Genomic DNA, 15,250 nt, shown 5'->3' with positions numbered 1-15,250 from the left:
CATGCCCATGGAGCAGGAGGAAGAGACATCCCAACCCATCATCTGTCCTAGTAAGATCATTCCGGTGGCTCCTGTCACCCTGGCCCAGATACCGCCTGGGAAGACCTATGTCTCTGAGACTGACAGGCAAAAAGTGTTACACTGGGGCCATGCCTCGAAAACAGCCGGTCATGCAGGTCAGAAGAGAACATGGAGTGCGATTGCACGTCATTACTGGTGGCCATCTCTTCGCACGGACGTCGCCTCGTTTGTCTCTGCCTGCTCCTCCTGTGCCAGGAACAAGACGCCCAAACACCTGCCATATGGTCGTCTTCTGCCTCTGCCTATACCCTCAGTTCCCTGGCAACACATAGCGATGGACTTTATTACGGACTTGCCATTGTCCTCCGGACACACAGTCATATGGGTCGTGGTGGATCGGTTCTCTAAAATGGCCCATTTCGTTCCTATGGCTGGACTGCCCTCTGCCCAGGAACTCGCGGACGCCTATATACATCACATCTTCCGCTTGCATGGCTTTCCATCACACATAGTGTCCGACAGAGGAACTCAGTTCACCTCCCGCTTCTGGAGGGCTCTCTGCAAACATCTGGGAGTGACTCTGGACTTTTCTTCGGCCTACCATCCTCAGTCGAACGGCCAAGTGGAACGGGTCAATCAGATATTGACCTCTTTCCTACGTCACTACGTCAACGCCCATCATGACGATTGGTCCACGCTTCTTCCTTGGGCTGAATTCTCCCATAACCACCACGTCAGTGAGTCCTCCTCCAGTTCTCCCTTCCATGTCGTCTACGGACTTCAGCCGTCTGTCCCATTGCCTGTATCCTCTTCCTCGGACATCCCTGCTGCTGATGCAGTACTCCGTGACTTTACAACCATTTGGGACTCAGTTAAGGCCTCCCTTGCACGTGCATCCCTGCGGATGAAGAGGCACGCGGAGAAGAGACGTCTGGATCCTCCGTGTTTCTCTCCGGGAGATCTCGTCTGGCTTGCTTCCAAATACATCCGACTGAAGATACCATCCTACAAGCTGGGACCTCGCTACATCGGACCGTTTAAAGTCCTCGGCAAGATCAATGAGGTCTCCTACAAACTACAGCTCCCGGCCACGATGAGGATACCCAACTCCTTCCACGTGTCTCTGCTCAAGCCGGTTGTCCTTGGTCCCTTCTCTGCTGCCGCCAGTCCGGCTCCTCCTCCTATTGCTGAGGACGACATCTATGCGGTAAGGGATATCGTGGCCATGAAGACCGTACGAGGTCGACAGTTCTTCCTGGTGGACTGGGAAGGGTATGGTCCTGAGGATAGGTCCTGGGAGCCCAGAGAGAATGTGGGTACTCCTCTGATCCGTGCCTTCCTGTCCCGGTTGCGGGGAGGGGGGCGTGGGGGGGGGGGTACTGTCACGCTCCCCGGGTCCTCTGCTCCGCTCCCCGGGTCCTCTGCTCCGCTCCCCGGGTCCTCTGCTCCGCTCCCCGGCTCACCTGCCACGCTCCCCGCTCTCCAGCCTCCTGTGCCCACGCTTCCCAAGCCTCCGGGTTCCCGCTCCCGGCGCCCGTCGGCTTCCCAGTCCCTGGCCGGCTCTGCTGCGTCCTCCTCCCAGCTTCCTGCCCTGGCTTCTGGCACCCGGGCCGCGCGCATGCGCATTAGGGCGCGCGCGCGGTCACTGACCCTTTCTTAAAGGGCCAGTGTCCACTGACAGGAAATGATGCATACAGGTACAGGGTATAAAGGGGGTTAATGTCCAAGGGAGCGGGGCCTGTTCTTCGTGTTTTCCCAAGCTAGGAGTCAGGTCTCCTTGTGTTCTGTGAGATACTTACCTCTCTGTCTTCTAGAGCCGATCCTGCAACGCCATCCGGTCCTGCTGTATCTCGAACCCCGAACGCTGCCCATCTGCCATCCTGACAGTCCGTACCATCTTGGTTCCCTGCGGTGACCCGTCATCTCGCTCCAACGGTTCCGGACCCCGCCAGACATCATCACGGCTTCCGAACCTGAGCTCCGTCACCCGGACCACCATCAGTGACCTCGTGGTCCCAGGGACTTCTCCATTGTGTTCCAGTGCACGGACTGTCCTGCTACCTAAAGTGCTCCGGCTACCGGACTCCTTTCCCTCATCGGGGAGTTCGGCCCAGTGGATCCACCTCCCGGGTCTGCCCGTCCCTCTGGCCCTAACAGATTTCTTCCCTTATAAATGTGGTTGGGACCATCAGTAGTGTTGTGCAGAAGTGGTGGATACACAGCTGATAGTCCTACTGAATAGATTGTTAGAATTTGTATTATGGCAAGAAAAAAGCAGCTAAGTAAAAAAAAAGAAGTGGCCATCATTACTTTAAGAAATGAAGGTCAGTCGGTCCGAAAAATTGGGAAAACTTTGAAAGTGTCCCCAAGTGCAGTGACAAAAACCATCAAACGCTACAAAGAAGGATAAGTTTATCTGAGTCAACAGCCTCAGAAATCACAGGTTAACAGCAGCTCAGATTAGAGACCAGGTCAATGCCACACAGAGTTCTAGCAGCAGATACATCTCTAGTACAACTGTTAAGAGGAGACTTTGTAGCTCCAGGTTCCAGGAGGCTAGCTATGAACTGTTATCCAGATGGTACAGAGTACCCTCCAGGTTACATGTCATGTTTCCAACAGTAGACCCCACATGTTGGAGATGTGGCACAGCAGAGGGTAACATTTTACATGTGTTTTGGGGGTGTGAGGCAATCCGGCCCTTCTGGAAGGGAGTGTCCGACACCATTCGCCAGGTTACTGGCAATGACGAGGAGCTGGGACCTGCTGCTGCCCTATTGCATCACTGCGGGGTCCCTGAAAAAACCTACAAGAATTCTTTGAGGAAATTCCTTATTATGGCTGCGAGAGTATGCATACCTGAAAGATGGAGGAGCACGACCCCTCCCACGTTGGTCCAATGGATCAATAAGGTCAATGACCTCATGTACATGGAGGATTTAACCTCCTCGCTGCATGATACATATGAGAAATTCTGGTCCACTTGGCGAGAATGGTTGGACTTCCAACATTCAGAGGAATATGGCGTCCTGGTGGGGGGCGATGTGGCTGCCGATGGAACCGCAGTCCGCAACACTTAGCTGAATTCCCCTCCCTACCCTCCCTCTTCCCTCCCTCTCTTCCCCTCCCCCTCCCATCTTTCTTCCTACTTTTCTATTCTTCTCACACTGATTGCCTAATAACTTCTCTTTCTTCTCTAGCCTTTCTATCTTTCTTGTTTCACATGTATTTGTGAGTCACCTTCGTTATCTGTTTTAATGTGAATCTGTATTAAAGAAAAAGTGTGGTGGAACCCAGACTTATCAGGAACCCGGGAGGAGATATATGAAGGAACGTGATTCAGCAAGATACAAATATATATTTCCCGTTTGGCATCTTGTTAATGATATATGTATTGTAGCGCAAATTGGCCTGATTGGTCATAAGAACTGTATTATGTTATGTTGAAGGTTTTCACTTAGAAATAAAGAATTTAAAAAAAAAAGAGGAGACTTTGTGCAGCAGGCCTTCATGATAAAATAGCTGCTAGGAAACCACTGCTGAGGACAGGCAACAAGCAGAAGAGACTTGTTTGGGCTAAAGAACACAGGGAATGGACATTAGACCAGTGGAAATCTGTGCTTTGGTCTGATGAGTCCAAATTTGAGATCTTTGGATCCAACCACCGTGTCTTTGTGCGACGCAGAAAAGGTGAACGGGTGGACTCTACATTGCTGGTTCCCACTGTGAAGCATGGAGTAGGAGGTGTGATGGTGTGGGGGTGCTTTGCTGGTGATACTGTTGGGGATTTATTCAAAATTGAAGGCACACTGAACCAGCATGGCTACCACAGCATCTTGCAGCGGCATGCTATTCCATCCGGTTTGCATTTATTTAGACCATCATTTATTTTTCAACAGGACAATGACCCCAAACACACCTCCAGGCTGTGTAAGGGCTATTTGACTAAGAAGGAGAGTGATGGGGTGCTACGCCAGATGACTGGGCCTCCACAGTCACCAGACCTGATGCAGTCAACATGAATCTACAATTTTCTGAGTCATGAAAATAAAGAAAACTCTTTGAATGAGAAAGTGTGTCCAAACTTTTGGTCTGTACTGTGTGTATATATATATATATATATCATGTCTGCCAATCCCCTTCTAGGAGGTGTGTTATATCTACCTTTGGCCACACACCATGATATCTGCAGACAGCTGATTCCATAGTTACAAGGAATGAAGAATGGACCCATAACAGGAATACGATCGATAAATGTCCTCTAAATCCAGAGACGTGTGTAATATTTTTGATGTATCACAGAAATAAAAAGTAGTCAATACAGACATTTTAAGATAATTAGCATTAAAAACAAACAAACAGATAAGCAACCACGAAAACAACACTGCAATGTCAAAACTACGCTGACTTCATTCAGAAAAGCATTCACTAAAACGGTGATTTGTGCACATTAGCAAAGTATCGTTAATCAAATCGTTAACTTTTCCTACTAATTTGATTAACAATATTTAGCTACACAACTCCCAAGTGAATCCAAACAAAGACGGTTTGTGAACCTGAGGTGAGCAGACGGAATGTAGAACAAATGATCAAGGAAAACAACTGCATTCCTGTTCCAGACATTTCTCCTGGAGTCACGATCCGCTCATCATCTTCATAATAAACAACAGCAAACCAAAGACAATGTGGACCCCGGCTTCCAACATTCCTTCAGCTATGTATGCGCTTGTGTACGCTTACTATAGATGGAAATCACCAGGGACTGCATCTTATTTAGCTTTCTGCTAGCTCAGAAGAGGGTACATTCAACTAAGTGTTACATTACTGGAATCAGATGAGGGAACAAAAACCTGGTGACAGATTCCCTTTAATATCCACACTTTTTTTTCCCCATCACTGCATTTTAGAAGTCTTTTTTTTTTCTTGCAACCTAGCTGTATAAAGGCTTGTTTTTTGTTTTTTTTTACGAAATCGGTTGAATTTGTCAGTGGAACCAACTTAACTTTTATTAAACCTTTTGGGTTGAAAAGGGAGAAAAAAAAACTCCTAAAGAGTGCTTTACACGCAGCGACATCGCTACCGATATATCGTCGGGGGTCATGTCGTTAGTGACGTACATCCGCCGCCGGTAGCGACATCGCAGCGTGTGACACCAAGAAGTGACGATCAACGATCGCAAAATCGTTCAAAAACGGTGATCTTTGACACGTCGCTCCTTTCCTTAATATCTCTACTTCCACAGGTATGATGTTGTGCGTCGTTCCTGCGGCATCACACACCGCTATGTGTGACACTGCAGGAAAGACGAACATCTCCTTACCTGGGCCCACTAGCAATGCGGAAGGAAGGAGGTGGGCGGGATGCTACGCCCTGCTCATCTCCGCCCCTCAGCTTCTATTGGCCGGATGCTTAGTGACGTCACTATGACGCCGAACGCACCTCCCCCTTGAGGGAGGCATTGTTTGGCGGTCACAGCGACGTCGCCGACAAGGTATGTTCGTGTGATGCGCAGTAGCGATAATGTTCGCTACGGCAGCGAGCACCAAATGTCGCACGATCGACGGGGACGGGTGCTATCGCGCTCGACATCACTAGCGATGTCTCAGTGTGTAAAGCACCCTTAAAGCTATGTGCACATGTTGCGTAGTGTCCATGCTGAAAAATCTGCAGTGATTTGGCAGGGCATGTGCGCTTCAAATCGCTGCAGAAACACTGTGTAATGGATGCAGTGTGTTTGCAGAATAGATGCTGGATGCTGCCTCTCCCATAGACAGAGTGGGGGCAGCATCCAAAGCGCACCAAATAAGTGACATGTTACTTTTTTGAGTGCAGCGATTTGGATCAAAATTCAGGATGCAAATCGCTGCGCTCCTAAACGCAACGTGCGGATGGATTATGCACAATGTTCATAGATTGTGCTGGGGACGCAGGACGCATGCGTTTACGTTGCAGTGCAATATGCAGCGTAAACGCATGAAATTACGCAACGTGCGCACATAGCCTAATTCTTTTATTTGACATTTTAAAATGTTACACTTTTAATTCACTGCACAATGTATTTTTTTTTTCTGGGGGTCAGCATGAATAATGGCAACATTTATGTACTTTAATTTATGTTTTATTACTTTTATGCAATAAACATACTGAAAAAAATAATTTGTTTTTGAGTTGCTATTTTCTGAAAAACATAAATTAAACATTTTTCCATCTACAGAGCAACAAAAGGCTTAATTTTTATTTAATACTATTCACTATTCATATTGACACTATTATGTATTTTTGGATACATATGACTTGACTTTTTAATCACGTTTTGGAATGTGGGATGAAAAAAAAAGTAAATCCATCATTATTTTTTTGTTAAACCAGTCAGTATAATTTGTATATTATTTTTCTCTACAACTCAATACAATAATGACTATATATATTTTTTTTTTACTACTTTTGCTTAAAATAATAAAAAAAGGGTTTTTATTTTTACTTTTTTGAATACAGAACTGTATGAGGACTTGTTTTTTGTATACTGAGCTGTAGTTTTTATTTGAAAGACTTATTTCATTTAATGTGCAGTAATAAGAACCCAAATAGCAATTTTGTTTAACTTTTTAATTGGAAAAATCTGTTCTTTTTTATTTTTCCATTTTTTTAAAACACTCCAAAAAATGTTTATTACAATAATTGTTAGTCCCATAAGTGAACTTGAACATGCAATGCTTTAATTGCACAGATAATACACTGCACTACTTATGCAGTGCTGTGTATTATTCAGCCTTTTAGGGATATAAATCATGTGGAATTAGGCATTGTTCTAAGCCTATGTGCGCAGGTTGCATAATTTCATGCGTTTACGTTGCATATTGCACTGCAGCGTAAAGGCATGCGTCCTGCGTCCCCAGCACAATCTATGAAGATTGTGCATAATCCATCCACACGTTGCGTTTGAGAGCGCAGCGATTTGCATGCTGAAATTTTGATCCAAATCGCTACGCTCAAAAAATCAACATGTGCACTTTGGATGCTGATCCCACTCTGTCTATGGGAGCATCCAGAGCGCATGAAATCGGCATCTATTCTGCAGACACACTGCATCCATTATGCAGTGTTTCTGCAGAGATTTGAAGCGCACATGTGCTGCCAAATCGCTGCAGATTTTTCAGTATGGATGTGCGCATATAGCCTAAAGTGTTCTTTACACGCTGAGATATCGCTAACGATATATCGTTGGGGTCACGTCGTTAGTGACGAACATCTGGCGCCGTTAGCGACATCGCAGCGTGTGACAGCTAGGAGCGACGATCATCGAGTGGAAAAACGTGAAAAATTGTTGCTCGTTGACACGTCGCTCCTTTTCAAAATATCGTTGCTGCTGCAGGTACGATGTTGTTCGTCATTCCTGCGGCAGCACACATTGCTGTGTGAGACACCGCAGGAACGACGAACATCTCCTTACCTGCGTCCACCGGCAATGAGGAAGGAAGGAGGTGGGCGGCATGTTCCGGCCGCTCATCTCCGCACCTCCTCTGCTATTGGGCGGCTGCCGTGTGACGTCGCTGTGACGCCGCACGAACCGCCCCCTTAGAAAAGAGACGGATCGCCGGCCAGAGCGACGTCGCAGGGAAGGTAAGTCCGTGTGACGGGTGTTAGCGATGTTGTGCGCCACGGGCAGCGATTTGCCCGTGACGCACAACCGACAGGAGCGGGTACGCTCGCTAGCGATATCGGTACCAATATCGCAGCGTGTAAAGTACCTTTAAGGGTTCACTCTTATTTGTGTATACAAAATCACTTAAATTCTCATCCAGATAAATTGGATGAGTGAAATTCGTTTGGTATTCCATATCATGGAGTGCTATGCGAGTGTGCGATTTTTTTTCTCACCTAGCATCTGTGCCACCCCCGTGGAAGCAGTCGAGCTGGTTGGATCCAGGTTCCCTGTGGCTCGAGGGTCTCCGGTCCCGGGGGTCGTGCGGCCACTCAAATGTAAGGGGGATATTTACAGGGGAGTTGATATATAGTTCGTGACGCCACCCGTGGTGTACGGTAATTTGGAAAGTACTGTCGCTGGGAGTACCCGGGGTGATGAAGTGGGGCAGCAAGGTGTCGTAACCCTCCACGGCTAGGGGGGTGCCCCGGGACTCGGTGTAGGAGATGCCGTGGGATGCAAGGGTCATTCTCGTACTCACTCAGTTCATAAGCAGACGCAGACAACCGGGTAAACCAATTCTCTGAGTACACCTGCCGCTGAGGGGAGCTCGTCCGGGTCCCGTCCCCTATGGTGTTGCCTGGTGATCTGTGACCTGCCTCCTGGCACTAAGTTTGACTTTAACTTGATGGCCCAGTAGTATGGGACTAGTCGGGCCCTGCTCCCCACTATGGCTAAGTGTGGGAGCTTGCTCTCAGGGCTCACGCTTGGGATTTTCAGGGCCGTTTTGGATTGGAAAGTCCTGTCGTTGCGCTAGTGCCACGATTCTGGAGCGGGTAGGAACAGATCATAAAGGCTCCATTCTCCTCAGGTGAATAGTCAAGTTGCCTGAAGCTACTCCCCGACCTAGGGTCCATGAACCCAGTCGTGCCTTCGGTCCCGGACCGGTGATAGTGCTTGGCTGCCGGTTGTCCTCCTTGACAAGTCCAGACACCGTGCCGCAATCCCCTGCGACTGGGGGTCTGACTCCTCTAGGCCCAGACTACCGTCTGCCACCTAGATAACTTCTCCAGGAGCCACCGCTCCCGACTTCCTCCCTCACTCTCCTCTACTACTCCACTCACTGACTACACTCCTCACCTCCCCTTCCTGACCCCCCAGGTGGGCGACTCTATTCCACTCAAGCCATCTACTGGTGTGTTTGGTGGGTGTGGTGCAGGGTGTATCTAGGATTTGATTTGCTGTTGGAGGCAACACCATTTAGTTGTCACATTCTATAGTTTGCTCACATATGTTTACAACTTTGCCAAACATGTTTGATCAGACTGAAATCAGTTTTTCCTGTGCATATGCTCTGGCGGTGCTCTTAGTCTTTGTTTACAGTAGCTATGTGGCATATTAATGGCTTCATGGCTCCCAATTCTGAGTGATGAAGCCAGTAATACAGCATGAGAATGCTGAGGCCCCCGACTGGCTGTAGCAGTGATATGTACAGTATGTACAGTAGGTAGTGGATCACTGGGGAACAGAAGAGACAAGTATTCTTTGTGCCATTATTTTTTCATTTGGGCTCCAGTTTTTAATTCTTTTCTATTATTTTTTGGGGTTGTAGTCAATGGGCTTCTGTTAGGCTTAGTTTATGATATAGCCATTTCCTCACTGCACTGCAAGGCAATACTGTGTAATGCAGTGGTCCCCAACCTGTAGCTTGGGAGCCATATGTGGCTTTTGGGCCTGTGATGTTTGGCTCACAACTGTCTGCAAGCTTGGGGAATAAGTGCCTGGTCTAGCAAACAGCTATGAAGAGCAGGTGTGACGCCCCTGAATCTACGAGGGTGTCACAGAGAACTGCACTCTTTTCTCTTTTGGTGCAGAACTCACCCTCCATGGTTCTGGGATCCTAACCTTTGGTATTGCTCCATCAGCATTCAAATCCTAACCACACCTCACACCACACCCTGTCAGGCACACCAGTGGGTGGTCTAGCTGGAAAAGGGCCACCCGCCTAGGGGTCAGATAGGGTGGTGGGAGGGACAGAGCAGTCGAGTATTAGCTCCCAAAGAGTGAGGAGCTGGAGGGAGTTGTAGCTCCCTGGGAGACTTTGGTTAGGTCGCAGACGGTAGTCTGGGACCGGAGAAGTCGGAGACCCAGTCGCAGGGTATTGGAGAGAAAATCTAGTAACCGGACTGGTACCGAGCACGGCGGGATACTGGACTGTAGATCAGGGAATAGCTTCATGCAACCTGATAATTAACCTGTGGAGGATAGTCTCTTTATGAACTTTCCCCAAGAGCTCAAAGATCGAAGGCACCAACACAAGGAGGGGGAAAGGGCTTTTCAGCTTATGCGGCCCACTGAAATCCCAAGTGTCAGCCATCGAGAGCACAGCTCCTCTAACTAATCGTAGGGAGCGGGACCCCGAAAGATTCAGGCCAAGGGGTCACTCAGAAACGTCTAAACACAGTGCATGGAGGCAGGTACAGAACCATGAGCAATACCAACGGGGACAGATTCCCGGACGAGCTCCCTTGCGTGTCAGCGGCACCCAGAGACTTGGTTTACTCCTGTGTCAGAGTCTGCTTTATGGTCGCAACAACATCCACACAGCCTGAGTGAGTACGCTGCCCTCCCTTGAATCTGCCTGCCTGGCCTGCACCCGGCTCCCCTACACCTCCATCATCCAGAGTCCTGGGGCCTACCCTACCCATGGAGGGAACGTCATCTGGCTGCCCCGCTCCATCTCCCCCGGGTACTTCCATCGGCAGCGGCGATACTCCCTCCCCTTACTGCGAACCACGGGTGGCGTCACGAACACTAACCCCCTGTAAATAAACCCCCTTTTATTTTCGAGTGTCCACAAGCCCCATGGGTCCGGAGACCCTCGAGCCACAGTAACCCCGGATCCGAGAAGTCTGACTGCTGCAGGGGCGGTACACAGGTATCCAGACTTTTGTGAGTAGGTCCACAAGGAAGAGCAGATCTGAATTGGTGAGAACCCCTGGATATTGGTGTACTGCTTTAGTGTAATTTCTGTGGAAAAACTTTGGCTATTATTTTACCGGTAATGGGATGCTCTGTGTCACTAATGTGAGAGGGGTGGTAGCTGGATGTGGCTCGCGGCCTTCTCTTAAAGCTGAATGTGGCTCTCAAGTTCAGAAAGTTTGGGGACCAATGAATAAAAAGCTCATGTTCTGCAAGCTTCTCAAGACTTATATTGGAGTTCATTGGGGGATGAAACAACTTTTTACTTGTCAGATTCATACAAAATACTACAGAAAGATCCTCTGCATGCGTCACGCTACGTAAGGGGAAGTATTAAGCAAACAATGAAATGGAAACCTGAGTCTAGGGGAGAGTGAGATGAGATGGTGACCCCTGAACAATCTTACCACTGGTCCCTGGGGTCCCTCACCACTCTATATAGGTACTGCACCTATCCCAGCGTCAGCGTTATTGACTGAGTGAGTACGCAATTAACCCTTACCGGCCCGATGGCATCTCTCCAACGCCATCACCGAGTCCCGGGGCATTCTCCCTACCCATGGAGGGGTTAAACGCATGGCTGCCCACACCATCGCCACTGGATACTCCTAATCGCAGCGGTGGTACTCCAATCTTACCACGGACCACGGGTGGCGTCACGAACCTTCCATATCTTCCACTGTAAATACCCCCCTTTTATTCTGGGTGGCCGCGCGACCCCGACTCCTCGGGTCCGGAGACCCCTCGATCCGGATCCGAGCGGCAGCGCCAGGCTTCTGACGCGGGGGCGACACACTTGTTTGTCCCCTGACACTACAGGAAGACATAGCTGTCAAAAGTGTGGAACACAGACAGCAGCTCGGTTCTAAACTGCTATGTAAGTGTGGAGCACCCCACGAGGCCTGGGGGGATACTCGTCGCTGGGCCGGTGAAGGGTCAGGGGGATGTCATGGGTGGCCTGCCTAATTTTGTGACCCTGAGGTGTCCATGGAAGGGGATGAATGGGATAGAGAGGATGGTGGGGAGAGGATGAGGGTAGTAGTGGATGAGGGTGAATGTCTCGTGACACCACCTGCGGTATGCGGCCAGGGATTAGCCGCCGCTGCTGTCGCTGTCCTCCGGGGTGGATGGTTTGTAGCAGCAAAGATGATTCTGCTCCCCACAGGTGGAGGGGGAGGATGATGAGGGGAGTAGTACTGGCCGTTGGCGCCGAAGCGCGGGGCGCCGGCAATCAGCGATGGAGTCAGCTGCTGCGGTTCCAGGTGTCTTTAGATTGTCCTGGAGGTACCGGTCATCGCCGTGCTGTGCTCCAGCCAATCTCGGTTAAGTTGGAGGTAGCCACCGGTATTTTGAAAGTGTGCTTTCCAAGAGATGCCCCTCCAAGAGTAAGGAACCAGGGCTGAGCTATCCACTCCAAGCCACAGACCCCGTGAAAGAAGAAGAGAAGAGAAGTGATGTTGTGTCGCCAAAACTGAAGTCTCGGCTTGACTAGACTGACTTAGTGTACAGGTGGCTCCTACTTCTACCCCAAGTGGTGCCCGCCCCCCAGGTGGTTGTCCTAGTGACCGGGAAAGTCCCATGCCTTGTGATGGCCACCCCCCAGCCTAACCTAGTCCAGCTCCTCAGTGAGAAGGCTCTTAAGCTGTATGAAAAGTGTAAATGTGGAAACACCGGTGATTAACCCCCTACTTACCCGAGATGAATACTGCAGCTTAAATGAGCTGCAGTACCCTGTGGCGACTGAAGCCTCAGGGGCGCAACAAATGTGCCCCTCATGCCTTGCACTAGTCCTAACACAATGTATAGGATGGTTACTTTTAAGGGTTATTCCCCTACAAGACATTATGTCATATCTGCATAAATCCCATTAGTATCTGTCCTACAAACTACAGAGGAATACCATGCATCAATGCGATCTTATTATCCGGTATATCGAAGAGGAGAACAAGTGATTTCCAATTTACTAACATGCCATAAATGTTTCAGATGGGGATACACAGAAGCTGAGCATACAGACCTCTCTTCTGCGGCCACTAGCTGCACTGATATACCTGGAAGAATAGCTAGCAGCTTTAGCAGAGAAATCTGTGTGTGCACAGGGTCTGACTGATCCAAAAGAGGGCTCATAAGCAGGGGTGTAACGCTCATGGTTGCTGAGGGTGCTACCACAAACCAGAGGGGGCTGCTAATGCCAGGGCTGTTTTTAGCTGGATGTGCATCCAAAGACTACACATACCACTGACCTATCAGAGGCTCGCAGCTAACGTTGATGTCTAGTGATAGGCGGTGTAATGACGTCACTGCTTGGCGCCACCTGTGCCAGTCCAGGATATGGAGGAGAAAGAACACGTTGCTTGTTGGTCGTGGGAGCAAGGATAGGTAAGAAGAATTGCACCAAATTGGCAAAATGGGGAACTTTTAGTCCTATTAGAATGGAGCGGTATGTTCAAACACCTCTCCATTCCTTCCCTTTGGGGCTGCCACGGGTTTCTCATTTTTTCCCAGAAGTCCTATAGAGAATGATTGGAGTGGTACCTGGGCATCTGACTTGCCACTGTACTTTGAAATGGGGATGAAACTACCTGTGCATAGGTGATCACTTGTTTTCACTGGAGAAAAACTTTAATGTAATCTACTTTAATTGTACATCACAGTTATGGTGTGGGCAGGGGCGGAAATACCATTGGTGCAACGTGTTCAGTCGCACAGTGGTTCAAAAGGTAAGGGGGTCCACTTCTACCTCCAAAGTAGAAGAAATTGTACATTAAGATGATCTATTAGACTGCCCCTGGGTATGGGCACATTTATGGTGTGGGCATCAAAGTCATGGTGTGGGCACAATAGACGTGCAGGAGTCATCTATAATTTTCAGTAAACACTCTGCCGTATTGCTAATAATGCTTAATAGGTATTTGCTTGTAGATGTAAGTGGGGGCCTCTGGATTCAATTCCACCTGTGGGCCCTAGGCACCGCACACCGACACTGCTTGTGCGCACCGGAGGTTCCTGTTCAGGCAGCGCTTGCTCTTGGCAAGTGAATGCTGTCAATATATGGAAATGTAGGAATAAATTAACAATTGAATGTCCCATGCATTGGAATGATACACAGTTTTAAGAAAAGATGTTTGAAAATGACTATTTTATATGGAATTCACACTTACAATATACATTCAGAGTGAGAGGACAGGTTCTTGTAACCACACAGCAATGCAGAAGGTTTTTATGATTGCGCCAATTTGGCCAACATTTATATTTACATTTAGTCATTTTCCAAACCACTAATGAATAATCTGAAAAAGTATCTGATGGGCATTTCTATCAGTACAATCATTGATATTAAAAATGCTTAAAGAGCAGCCTTCTTAGTTACTAATTGTACGTTTATACTCAATTTAGAAAGCTCTGACTTTTCCGCTTGATTTCCCTTTATTATTCAAATGCTGTAATTGAAGAATATTGAGTAGTTGAAGAAAAATAGACAATTGATAATATACAAAGCATGAGACCTGCTCCATGGTTTTGTCTTGATATATAAAATTATGTGCAAAAGATCTCAAACAGCAATCAACAACTAAACGACGTCCAAAGCATTAAAAGGTACAGAATTTAACTGCTGCCCTCTCCCATAAATACCCCAAAACAATTCTCATTTTTTTCAGTGCCAAACAATAGCATTTACTTTACTTCCATCATCATCACACTTAAGACGTGAACTGAAGACAATGAAGCAGGTCATTCTCCGAGGACCCCGAGTATCCTTACATCAATCAGCTATTCAGGTCATTACTAACTTTTTTTACTAAACAAACAAGTCATAATTATTTAAAGAAATAAAAGAGGTAATAACATCATAAACAAAAAAAGAAGCCATTTTTACCTTCGGAGTGAGACTCCTCAGAAGCCATGTGTCGTATTGTCCCAGGATTCACAACAAGTAGGTTATGCTCTGAACGACGCTCTGTACTTCCTGCTTCTTCAATAAGCATCTTCTCTCTATTTTTTTTTTTTCTTAAGAAAAAGTGACGTTTCAGAAGCATATTCACACCACCTACTGGATATGGTGATTATGTGAATGTAACACCTCTCCCCCTCCTCGCGGCCTCCCCACCCTGTTCATAAAGAGGCCCATTCAGACATACCTTTATTGTATGACTTCAGCAGATCTCGGAGTGAGAATACAAGCCTCAGGCTATTATCCGCAATCATCGCCGTCTTTGTGATTTAGTACAGGTTTCAGAATTCCTCCAATGTTTTCTGCATTTGCTGAAAAAAATATGTATTATTAATTAAATAATTATTATTAAATAATTAAGTAAAAAGTTTTGTAAGAACTTCTATGAAATAGCTATGCAACGACTCAGCGGCGGACATATCGTTGGTGAAGCTGCACAGGGGCTACGAGATCTGAGGGCCACTATCCCCTCCAAAGTAGGTGGAAATATGGATTATAATGAGCTTTTGGATGGCAAGGGGCCCATATACTGTTCTTGCACGGGGGCCTCTGCTGTCTGTGACCATCAGTGTGACCACTGCATTCTATGGGTCACCAAGTACATGAATGATAGTCCATTAGTGATGGGCGAGCATGCTCACCACAGATCATTA

The 15,250-nt window shown here is 47.8% G+C and overlaps 1 protein-coding gene across 2 annotated transcripts in view; it reads right to left on the bottom strand.

Annotated features, from left to right (window-relative positions):
- The window catches only part of EDARADD (EDAR associated via death domain), a 157,557-nt gene extending 142,659 nt beyond the window's left edge, over positions 1-14,898 (bottom strand). Inside the window, exons 1-2 of one of the 2 annotated variants that reach the window (XM_075339454.1) lie at positions 14,785-14,898; positions 14,523-14,653 (exon numbers count right to left, since the gene is read on the bottom strand). In XM_075339454.1, coding sequence (XP_075195569.1) covers positions 14,523-14,631 — 109 coding nt within the window. In that variant the 5' untranslated portion in view covers positions 14,632-14,653; positions 14,785-14,898. The remainder of the gene's footprint in view (positions 1-14,522; positions 14,654-14,784) is intronic. The other variant, XM_075339453.1, reaches the window with a different exon arrangement.
- Positions 14,899-15,250: the final 352 nt, after the last annotated feature.

The sequence above is a fragment of the Anomaloglossus baeobatrachus genome, chromosome 3 (assembly GCF_048569485.1).
Source record: "Anomaloglossus baeobatrachus isolate aAnoBae1 chromosome 3, aAnoBae1.hap1, whole genome shotgun sequence".
NCBI classification, from domain to species: Eukaryota; Metazoa; Chordata; class Amphibia; order Anura; family Aromobatidae; genus Anomaloglossus; species Anomaloglossus baeobatrachus.
This window is presented reverse-complemented; position numbering and strand designations above follow the sequence as displayed.